This window comes from Manis javanica, chromosome 2 (genome assembly GCF_040802235.1).
Source record: "Manis javanica isolate MJ-LG chromosome 2, MJ_LKY, whole genome shotgun sequence".
Taxonomy (NCBI): domain Eukaryota; kingdom Metazoa; phylum Chordata; class Mammalia; order Pholidota; family Manidae; genus Manis; species Manis javanica.
Genome location: NC_133157.1, coordinates 107,368,660 through 107,380,564, shown reverse-complemented (window position 1 = coordinate 107,380,564; position 11,905 = coordinate 107,368,660). Strand labels below are relative to the sequence as shown.

The window sequence follows — 11,905 nt, the reverse complement described above, 5'->3', positions numbered from 1 at the left end:
TTTACCTCCCCAAAACCATCACTATGGTGTATTTTGGAGGGACTGCTATAGGTGGAAGTGTTCCTAAGGCTAAATAGCTGTCACCAGAGGAAATAAAACCACAGCAAAGAAAGTAGAACAATTAATTACTAAGCAGGTACAAAATTAAATCAACTACCTCCAAAGTCAGTCAAGGGATAGATAAAGAGTACAGAATATGATACCTAATATGTAGAGAAAGGAGGAGGAAGAAAAAGGGGGAAAAAAAGAACCTTTAGATTGTGTTTGTAATAACATACTAAGTGAGTTAAGTTAGACTGTTAGATAGTATGGAATTTAGCCTTGAACCTTTGATAACCACGAATCTAAAGCCTACAATGGTAATAAGTATATCGATAATCATCCTAAATGTAAATAGTCTTTTAAACCCAAAGACATACACAGACTAAAAGTCAAGGGATGGAAAAAGATACTTCATGCAACTAATAGGGAGAAAAAAGCAGGAGTTGCAGTACTTGTATCAGACAAAATAGACCTCAAAACAAAGACAGTCACAAGAAACAAAGAAGGACATATATAATGATAAAGGGGTCAGTCCAACAAGAGGATATAACCATTATAAATATCTATGCACCCAACACAGGATCACCTACATATGTGAAACAAATACTAACCGAATTAAAGGGGGAAATACAATCCAATGCATTCATTTTAGGAGATATCAACACTCCACTCATTCCAAAGGACAGATCAACCAGACAGAAAATAAGTAAGGAGACAGAGGCACTGAACAACATATTAGAACAGATGGACCTAATAGAAATCTACAGAACACTCCACCCAAAAGCAACAGGATACACATTCTTCTCAAGTGCACATGGAACATTCTCACCAATAGATCATATACTAGGCCACAAAAAAGAGCCTCATTCAATAAAAAATGACTGAAATTGTACCAACCAGTTTCTCAGACCACAAAAGTATGAAACTAGACATAAATTATGCAAAGAAAATGAAAAATCCCACAAACACATGGAGGCCTAACAACATTCTCCTAAATAACCAATGGATCAATGACCAAATAAAAACAGAGATCAAACAATATATGGAGACAAAAGACAACAATAATTCAACACTGAAAAATCTGTGGGACACAGTGAAGGCTGTTCTAAGAGGGAACTATATTGCAATACTGGCCTACCTCAGGAAAGAACAGTTCCATGTGAACAGTCTAAACTCACAATTAATGAAACTAGAAAAAGAAGAACAAATGAGGCCCAAAGTCATCACAAGGAGGGACATAGTAAAGATTAGAGCAGAAATAAATAAAATTGAGAAGAATAAAACAATAGAAAGAATCAATGAAAGCAGGAGCTGGTACTTTGAGAAAATAAACAAAATAGATAAACCCCTAGCCAGACTTATCAAGAAAAAAAGAGAGTCTACACACATAAATAGAATCAGATATGAGAAAGGAAGAATCACTACAGACATCACAGAAATACAAAGAATTATTAGAGAATACTGTGAAAAATTATATGATAACAAACTGGATAACCTAGAAGAAACAGGCAACTTTCTAGAAAAATATAACCTTCCAAGGCTGATCAAGGAAGAAACAGTAAATCTAAACAGACCAATTACCAGCAACGAAATTGAATTGGTAATCAAAAAACTACTTAAGAACAAAATGCCTGGACCAGATGGCATCACCGCTGAATTTTATCAAACATTTAGTGAAGACCTAATACCCATTCTCCTTAAAGTTTTCCAAAGAGTGGAAGAAGAGGGAATAGTTCCAAACTCATTCTATGAGGCCAGTATCACTCTAATATCAAAACCAGCAAAGATACCCCCCAAAAAGAAAATTAAAGACCAATATCCCTGATGAACATAGATGCAAAAATACCCAACAAAATATTAGCAAACCAAATACAAAAATACATCAAAAAGATGATTCATCATGATCAAGTAGGATTTATTCCAGGGATCCAAGGATGGTACAATACTCGAAAATCCATCAGCATCATCTGCCACATCAACAAAAAAAAGGACAAAAACCACATGATCATCTCCATAGATGCTGAAAAAGCATTCAACAAATTTGAACATCCATTCATGACAAAAAACTCTTCTCAACAGAATGGGTGTGGAGGACAAACTCACAGCCAACATTATACTTAACAGCAAGATGCTGAGAGCTTTTCCTTTAAGATCGGGAACAAGACAAGGATGCCCACTCTCCCACTTTGATTCAACATAGTGCTTGAGGTCCAAGCCATGGCAATCAGACAACACAAAGAAATAAAGGGCATCCAGATTGGTAAAGAAGAAGTGAAACTCTCACTGTTGGCATATGACATGATATTGTACATAAAAAATCCTAAGGAATCCACTCCAAAACTACTAGACTAGATCTAATACCTGAATTCAGCAATGTTGCATCATACAAAATTAATACACAGAAATCTGTAGCATTCCTATACACTAATGATGAACTAGCAGAAAGAGAAATCAGGAAAACAATTCCATTCACAATTGCATCCAAAAGAATAAAACACCTAGGAATAAATCTAACAAAGGAAGTGAAAGACCTATATCCTGAAAACTACAAGATACTCATGAGAGAAATTAAGGAAGATACCAATAAATGGAAACACATCCCATGCTCATAAATAGGATGAATTAACATTGTCAAAATGGCCATCTTATCTAAAGCAATCTACAGGTTCAGTGCAATCCCTTTCAAAACACAAATGGCATTCTTGAATGAAGAGCAAATAGTTCTAAAATCCATATAGAGCCACAAAAGACCCTGAATAGCCAAAGCAATCCTGAGAAGGATGATTAAAGCTGGGGGTTTTCGCTCCCCAACTTCAAGTGCTACTACAAAGCCACAGTAATCAAGACAATTTGGTGCTGGCACAAGAACAGACCCATAGACCAATGGAACAGAATAGACAGCCCAGGTATAAACCCAAGCATATATGGTCAATTAATATACAATAAAGGAGCCATGGAGATACAATGGGGACATGGTAGTCTCTTCAACAACTGGTGTTGGCAAAACTGGAAAGCTACATGCAAGAGAATTAAACTGGATTATAGTCTAACTTCATACACATAAGTAAACTCAAAATGGATCAAAGACCTGAATGTAAGTCATGAAACCATAAAACTCTTAGAAGATCACATAGGCAAAAATCTCTTCAATATAAACATGAGCAACTTTTTACTGAATACCTTCCTTGTTCAAGAGAAACAAAAGCAAAAATGAACAAAAGGGACTACATCATGCTAAAAAGCTTCTGTACAGCAAAGCACACCATGAGCAGAACTAAAAGGCATCCTACAATATGGGAGAATATATTTGTAAATGACACATCCGAGACAGAGTTAACATCCAAAATATAAGAAGAACTCACATGCCTCAACAACCAAGAAACAAATAACCTTATTAAAAAAATGGGCAGAGGATATGAACAGACAATTTTCCAAAGAAGAAATTCATACGGCCAACAAGCATATGAAAAGATGCTCCACATTGCTAATCATCAGGGAAATGCAAATTAAAACCACCATGAGATATCACCTCACACCAGTTAGGATGGCTAGCATAAAAAAGACTAAGAACAACAAATGCTAGCGAGGATGCAGAGAAAGGGGAACCTTCCTACACTGCTGGTGGGAATGTTAACTAGTTCAACCATTATGGAAAGCAATGTGGAGGTTCCTCAAAAAACTAAAAGTAGAAATACCATTTGACCTGGGATTTCCACTCCTAGGATATCACCCACAGAATACAAGTTCTCAGATTCAAAAAGACACATGCACCCCTATGTTTACAATAGCCAAGATATGGAAGCAACCTAAGGGTCCATCAGTAGATGAATGGATAAAGAATAGGTGGTACACATCCACAATGGAATACTATTCAGCCATAAGAAAGAAACAAATCCTACTATTTGCAATAACATCAATGGAGCTGGAGGGTATTATGCTCAGTGAAATAAGCCAAGTGGAGAAAGACAAGTACCAAATGATTTCCCTCACTTGTGGAGTATACCAACAAGCAAAATTGAAGGAACAAAATAGCAACAGACTCACAGACTCCAAGAAGGGGCAGGTGGTTACCAAAGGGGAGGGTGGGTGGCAAGGGAGAGAGAGGGGATTGAGGGGTATTATGATTAGTACATATGGTATTGGGGGGATCATGGGGAAGACAGTGTAGCACAGAGAAGACAAATAGTGACTTTGTGGCATCTTACTACACCGATGGACAGTGACTTCAATGTGGTATTGGGGGCAGTTGGTAATATGGTTGAATGTAGTAACCACATGTTTTTCATGTGAAACCTTCATAAGAGTGTATATCAATGATACCTTAATAAAAAAATGTCTGTACTCTTTTAAAACCCCACAAGCAATGTATAAGGGTTCTAATTTCTCGACATTTTTGTCAACACTTGCTATTGTCTTTCTTTTTTATTATAGCCATCCTATGGGTGTCTCATGTATGTCACTGTGAATTTTGTTTAACATTTCTCTAACGACTGATGTTGACTGTTTTTTCATGTGCTGGGTGATTGTGTATCTTCTGTGGAGAAATGTCTGTTCAAATTATTTGTGCATTTAAAAAACTGGGTTGCCTTTATTCTTTAACTGTAAGACTTTAAGATATCTTTAAATCTTTATATCAAATTCCTTGATTAAATATATGATTTATTTACATAGTTTCTCATTCTCCAGTTTGTCTCTTCCTCTTTTTCAGGGTGTCCATTGAAGCAGAAAGTTTCTGGTTCTGATGAAATCCAATTCACCTGTTTTTTCCTTTTGTCATTTGTGCTTTTGGTTTCACATCTAAGAAACCATTGCCTAATCTGTAAGCACTGAAATTTTCCCCTAATTTCTTCTAAGGGTTTGATAGCTTTAGATCTTATATTTGATCCATTTTGAGTTAGTTTTTGTATATGTTGTGATGTAGGGGGTCCAGCTTCATTCTTTCATATGTAGATATCCAAGTGTCCTAGAACCATTTGTTGAAAAGACTATTGATTCTCCCACTGAATTTTCTTGGCACCTTTTCAGAGTCAATTGATTGTGAATATAGATCTATTTTTGGATTCTCAATTTTAGTCCATTGATTTATATGTTTATCTTCATGCCAGTACCGCAATGGTCTGATAATTATAGCTTTGTAGTACGTTTTGAATTGGAAAGCTTGTGTCCTCTAGCTTTCTTTTTCAAGATTGTTTTCATACTAGGTTTATACAGGAATGATTATTTAGTTAGTGAATAGGATGAATGTTTGCATTATTAAAGATTTTATTTTGTGGGGAGGGGAAGAGTTTGGGAATTTTGTTGTTTTTAAAGGTATGTTGCTAAGAGATGATGGGATTTAGATATATGTGTTAGGCTGGAGGAAGGAAAAACAAGGACATGCAAACAGAACAGAGAGATGCCAGAGGAGGAGAACAGACCAGACCCCAAGGTCCATGCCTTATATGGAAAGGGGACAGCTCTTCCTGAATTCCATCCTTCTGATGTGCCAACTAAGACTGGATGTCAGCCTCCTCCCTCTTGGGAGGAAAAAAAGTTTCTAGTTGTCTATTATGTCACCTTTCACCAATCATACCTCTCCACACCCGCTAGGATAGCTTGCCCACTCCTCCCCCTCCTAATCCCTTATAAGCCTCCACCTCCCTGACTGGGTGTGACTTCCCCGGCCTGTAGTACCTAGACCGCAGAACATCACCCGGGAGTGGCATTCAAATAAACTACCTGGCCCTTTGTTGCCTCTTTTCGCCTGCTTATTTGGGCTAAAATTTATCTTACAATATGTACTTTCAAAACACATGCCACAACTGGTCCTATATAAAGTTGCTACGCTTTTGGTGACTAGGTTTCTGATGCCTGGGCCGCATGACAGGATCTGCTTCTGAATCCACTGTAATTGGCACCATAGCAGGAGCATACTTCATTCTCAACAAATATTCATTGATTAAATGCCTTGTCCTTTTAGTTTAGCTTTGTTTTAACCTATTTGTTGTCTTTTTGCTACCTTTTGCTTGATAGCTGCTGAAATTTCCTGTTTTTCTAGACTACTCAATACTTATGCAATTGTGCTTTAGAATCCTATTTTCTTAAACTACTGCCAGTTTTCTTCACAGCACCAAAATATGCTGCACAGATGATTTTCCAGACTGGAATCATTAGGAATTCTTCTCAGATGTAGTATCAATGAATCAGATTTGCCTCTCTCTTTATCACCCTAATCTTTTTGCTATCACTTGCAAGGCCTTGCCTTCTTGGTAGACACCAAGGGCAGAAAACACCTCCCATTTCCAAGGCTGGCAATCGTTCCTGCTTTGAGTTTCCTGAACTATCATTTCCTCCAGAAAGACTTTCCAGATTGACACGAGGGAAACTGATTCTCATAGTGAGGATGCAGTCTTGCAAAGGCCACCCCACCCCCACAAACTAAAAGAATATTTTATGTATGTTAAAGTTTTGAATCTTCACATCTTTGTTTATAACTGTTTGTTCCTAGTTATTATCTATCAGACCTGGCCGGTTCTCTGTGTACTCTGTGTTATTTTTTTTCCCCGGTGTTTACTCCACCCCATTAAAATGCATTCTTGGTTTAGGATTTAAGTTTTAATAGTTTCCTTATAGCCTGCTAGGCGTCAATGCTAGCTCTGCTAGGCACAAATTGGGAGACTCGGTAAATATTATTTCAGGATTATTTTATTGTTAATTGCCTTGTCTATTTTAAAACACCAGCTATTGAAAGGCTAAAGGTAGAATTCAGTGTGAAGTGCTTAACATAGAGCAACAGACACCCCAAAAAGCAGTGATGAGATCTAAGTAATTTCTCTTTTCTAGTGAGTCGTGGGAGTAGTTGCCAGAAGTTAAAAAGATGGTTAGAAAGGTAAACTTGTCCTGAGATGATTCACCTAAGAGGTAGGAGTGACCCTAGCAAGGGGCCACTGCTGGGATCCTTCCAGGCACCCCCTTGCCTCCTCCATCCAGCCATGGCAAAGTAAAAAGCATGGCCAGCTCAGGAGACCAGAATCATAAGTTCACTCATTTTACATTAAACAAACAAACAAACAAACAAACAAACAAACAAACAAATAAATAAATAAATATTAATCAGTTTCAACTAGTGCCAGGCACTGTGCTAGGGGATGTAACTATAATAATGAATGTGAGTAAAATTGTAACATTTCCAGAGTATCTCGCCTGGCTTTAGTGCATTTTCACATCCTCAGAGGGGGAGAGAAGTTCATCTCCATATCAATGTGTAATTTACATGGACAACGGAGGGCGGGTCTGAACCTGAGAGTTTTAAGGGAGGGGCTTGCTTGCTTGTTTGCTTGCTTCTTCAGGAGCAGAGCCGAGAGCGACGGCCCTGGACTGAAGTTTGTACACAATAAAGGGGTTTTAAACTTTATTTCTCCCTTTGACTGATTTCGGTTTTTAGAGGTATTTTGCCCCAGGATTTCCTCTCACCAGACTGAAAATGAATAAGACAAGGTCTTTTCATTCATGGACTTTATGATCCCAAGAAGGACGGGGGTAAGGTATACCATAATTTATAGTTATTTTCCCAAGACTATTTCCCCACCTTCAAAAGGTAGGATAGCTTCCAGGCTCCATTTGATGTTTACGGCCTGTTAATTTTAGCATTTGATTGAAGCTCATAATATAGCAAAAGCTACTTGCTTTAAAGTCTGCACATGGCTGACCATATGAATATTCTGGCTTTCGTTTGCAAAGAGGGTACAATTAGCACAGTTGAGTAGAACGGTTTTCAATACACTAGCTGGCTTTGTAATGCATCGCGACCTCCTTCTTTGCCTCTGACCTCTGATTAACGGCTACACCTAATTTCTAAAGGCCCAAGACGATTAGGCACCTGGCATTTCTAAAAGGTGTTTGAAGGACTTCTATTGCCCAAATCATGTATGTACTATCGGGCGTGGGTTAGGGGTGCAGAAAAGTTGGTTTCGGTTTAGCAAGGCAGCAAGTTTCGGAGGAGGTCAGGGGCGTCACTCTACGTTAACATTTTAGTCCAAAGAACTGAATCAAAGAGAAGGCAGTGGTGCCCTGACCACGTAGAGTCCGAGCAGGTTTTAAGGCAGTGCTCCGTCCTCCATAGGGAGCCCGCAGCTCCCTACGGAGCGCACACTTTTACCGCCTTCTGGTCCCCGAGCAGCGATCCAGTCCGCGGTCGCAAGCGGCAGCGCCCAAACCTGCGACCTAGCAAGGCCGCCGCCAGGAATCACCGCACCGCGCAGGCCGCGGAGTCCAGCTGCTCTCCCGCCCGCGGACCGCGCCGATGACGTCATCGCACAGGGCGGGGCGGGGCAGAAGCGGGGCCAGTCGCGCGGTTGAATGGGGCGCCCCGACAAGCCGCGCATTCCAGCGGGCCCACGTGACGCCGCCGCACGGCCGGAGGTAAACAACCGCGGCCCCGCCTCCCGGCCTCTCGGCGCGCCTGGCATTGCTCTTCGCCGGCGGTACGCGCTCCAGCGGGGCGGGCTGCTTCCTCTGAGAGTCCCCAGCGGCCACCGCGGGCCGGAGCCTCCGTAGCGGGCACGGCGCCCGGGGTCTGCCGGCCGAGCGCGCCGGCAGGGGTCGAGCGCGCGTCCCCTCCCTGCCCCCACAGCGCGCTGTGGCGCAGCAGGAATTTGGCGGGGACCCGGGCTCTATTTGCGGCTCTGGACGCGCTGGCGGCCGGTGGCCCTTCGGTCATTTCTATTCTAGGGGCACTGGGTCATCGCGCCCGGCCGGCGCCCCCCCGGGCCCGGAGGGTGTGTCCCCTTCGCTGGGGCTCGCCGCGCCTATAAGGGGCCGAGCGGCGGGCAGGGACATGCAGCTCTACAGCAGCGTCTGCACCCACTACCCAGCCGGCGGACCGGGGCCCACGACCGCAGCTTCCGCTCCTCCCGCCGCCGCCTCTGCCACCCCCGCCCCTTTCAAGGTCTCTCTGCAGCCGCCGGGACCCGCCAGCGGTTCGCCGGAGCCTGAGACCGGTGAGTGCCAGCCTGCCGCGGCAGCCGAGCCCAGGGAAGCCGCCGCCCCCGCCGCCAAGATGCCCGCCTTCTCCTCCTGCTTCGAGATGGTGTCCGGGGCCGCCGCTCCCGCCGCGGCCGCCGCCGGCCCGCCCGGGGGGTCCTGCAAGCCGCCGCTGCCGCCGCACTATACGTCTACGGCGCAGATCACCGTGAGGGCCCTGGGCGCCGACCGGCTGCTGCTGCACGGGCCTGAGCCTGGCGCTGCGGCGCCCGCCGCCTCGCGCGGCCGCTGCCTCCTGCTTTCCCCCGCTCCCGGCGCACCCGTCCCGCCGCGGCGGGGCTCCTCCGCCTGGCTCCTGGAGGAGCTGTTGCGGCCCGACTGCTCCGAGCCCGCGGGCCTGGACGCGGCCCTGGAGGGGCCCGACCGAAACTTCCGACTGAGCGAGCACCGCCAGGCCCTGGTGGCCGACAAGCACCGGGGCCGCGCGCCGCCCCCGGGGAGCGCGGAGCCCAGCCCCGGCCGGTGGGGCGAGGAGCACCCTGCGGAGAGGAGCTTGCGGGGCTGGGAGAGGGCCGTCGACCGCGGAGACCCTCCCGGCGCAAACGAGGCTCGACGGCCTGACCTGGAGGCCCAGGCGTCCCCGGCGCGGAGCAGCGAGGCCCTCCAGAACAGCGCGGCCCCGGCGGTGATCGTCTCCAGGTCGGAAGCCAGAGACGAGAAACTGGCCCTGTACCTGGCAGAGGTGGAGAGGCAGGACAAGTACCTGCGGCAGAGGAACAAGTACCGATTTCACATCATTCCCGACGGCAACTGCCTCTACCGAGCGGTCAGCAAGACGGTGTACGGGGACCAGAGCCTGCACCGTGAGCTAAGGGAGGAGACGGTGCACTATATCGCCGATCATCTGGACCACTTTAGCCCCCTGATTGAGGGCGACGTGGGGGAGTTTATCATCGCTGCTGCTCAAGACGGGGCATGGGCCGGGTACCCCGAGTTGCTGGCCATGGGGCAGATGCTGAATGTGAATATACACTTAACAACTGGAGGGAGGTTGGAGAGCCCCACAGTGTCTACCATGATTCACTATTTGGGCCCAGAGGATTCCCTAAGGCCTAGTATTTGGCTCAGTTGGCTCAGTAATGGACATTATGATGCCGTGTTTGATCACTCGTATCCTAATCCGGAGTATGACAACTGGTGCAAGCAGACTCAAGTGCAAAGAAAACGCGATGAAGAACTTGCCAAGTCCATGGCTATATCCCTGTCCAAAATGTATATTGAACAAAATGCATTCTCTTGAAGTGTTTCATGCCGCCAGTCAACTTTGGCGGGTAGTTTTTAGCAGAAGAATACTGTCTTAATATTCTGTTCCCTTTAAATTCATTCAAAAGGCAAAATAGGATTGCCCTGTATTATGTAAACAGTCTGTAAACAGAGTTTGTATGGTTTGCTGGGTCAAACGATGTTCCCAACCCAAAACTGATCTCATTTTCACTTTAACTACTTTAGGTCATATTTATTAAGTAATGCAGTTTGTACTTTTTTATTTTGTAACATTTTGTGATTTTTTTGTACAATACTGTATTTGTACAATAGAGCAATTCTCAGCTCGTGGAATGAATGAATAAATGCATAGTTTTACTTTTATAATGTCCGTTTGGCTAAAGTGGTTTTTAAATTGTAAAGTGACTTCTGCAGGAACATTTCTTACAACTTTAACTTTGTCCACGTGAAAAGGTGTCACAGAATTATGGGAATGGGTTTATAAATTCTCATGTGACATGGGATGATCATTAGTAATTTCAAACAATAAGTCTCAGTGAAATATAATTTTAAAAGTGGAGTAACTCAGGAAATTGTTCTCATTATTTCTAATTACAATTCCTGTCTAAAACTACAGAGGTACCTATTGGCTAATGATAAGGGAAGTGCAAGTATTGTGTTAACTAGCATGTCTAATTAAATATCATAGTTTTGTGTTCTACACACTCAACACAGATTTTAATGTTTTAAGAGTAACCAAAGCAGTGCTCTAATTTTTATCCAGTCAGGCCTCAATTTTAAGATGTGTTACCAGATTTTGTTCAGAAGGGCTCTTGTATATGTAATGCTGGGCATGTTTATTGCAGAATAAAAACAGCTAGTTTGGACTTTTTTGCTCTTCAGTTGATTGTGTAGACATCATGGTTATAGACACACCTATCTGAGCTTGAGTTGATTGCTTAACCACATACTTGGAAGGATGGCATTGGTTATCAAGGAAAGACAATTTGCCAAAGCTGTAAGGGCTCCTCTGTGTTTCATTTTCAAATTAACGTCCCAAGTCCTTAATTTAGATTCACAAGGGTGATATGTTTAACTAAAATTAAATGGATCCTAAGGGTGTATGACATGCAGCATGTTTTTTCAATTGTCTTGCCAAAAGGTTTGATTATGTCTTTCTCATCCTCTTCCTGTGGCTTAGATTTTTGAAAAAGAAATGTAGGATTTATCACTCTTAGCTTCAGTATTCTCTACTGCCATGCCAGTTTTATATATTAGCACTAGTACAGTTCTGGGTTACTGGAGACTTGAGCAGTTGAAGAGCTGGAAATGTGGTTAAGTCTTACTTACAGTAAACAGATTTATTCAACAATTCCATCAGTTACTCTTGAAGCTAAGAAGCTCAAAACTGTCAATGTTGTGAGCTAAAATTTCTTTAGAGGTCACTCCTCCATAGAATGATGGGGGGAAGATAAAATCTAAGTACAACTGTGGTGTTTTTAGGTAAATTAGTATGAAAATCATACTATTAACTTGAAAATTTTATTAAAGTGGTACATAGATTAAAACTATGATACAAATAACTAATAGTGTGATTTGTTTGATTACTGTTTCATTTAAAACTAAAATGGCAGAATGC

At 43.1% G+C, this 11,905-nt stretch overlaps 1 protein-coding gene across 1 annotated transcript; it reads left to right on the top strand.

Moving 5' to 3' along the window:
* The first annotated feature begins 8,424 nt into the window (after positions 1-8,424).
* On the top strand, positions 8,425-11,153 carry OTUD1 (OTU deubiquitinase 1). The gene has a single exon (XM_073229098.1). It carries the CDS (start codon positions 8,858-8,860, stop codon positions 10,301-10,303), a length of 1,446 nt encoding a protein of 481 aa, XP_073085199.1. The 5' UTR covers positions 8,425-8,857; the 3' UTR covers positions 10,304-11,153.
* The last annotated feature ends 752 nt before the right edge of the window (positions 11,154-11,905 follow it).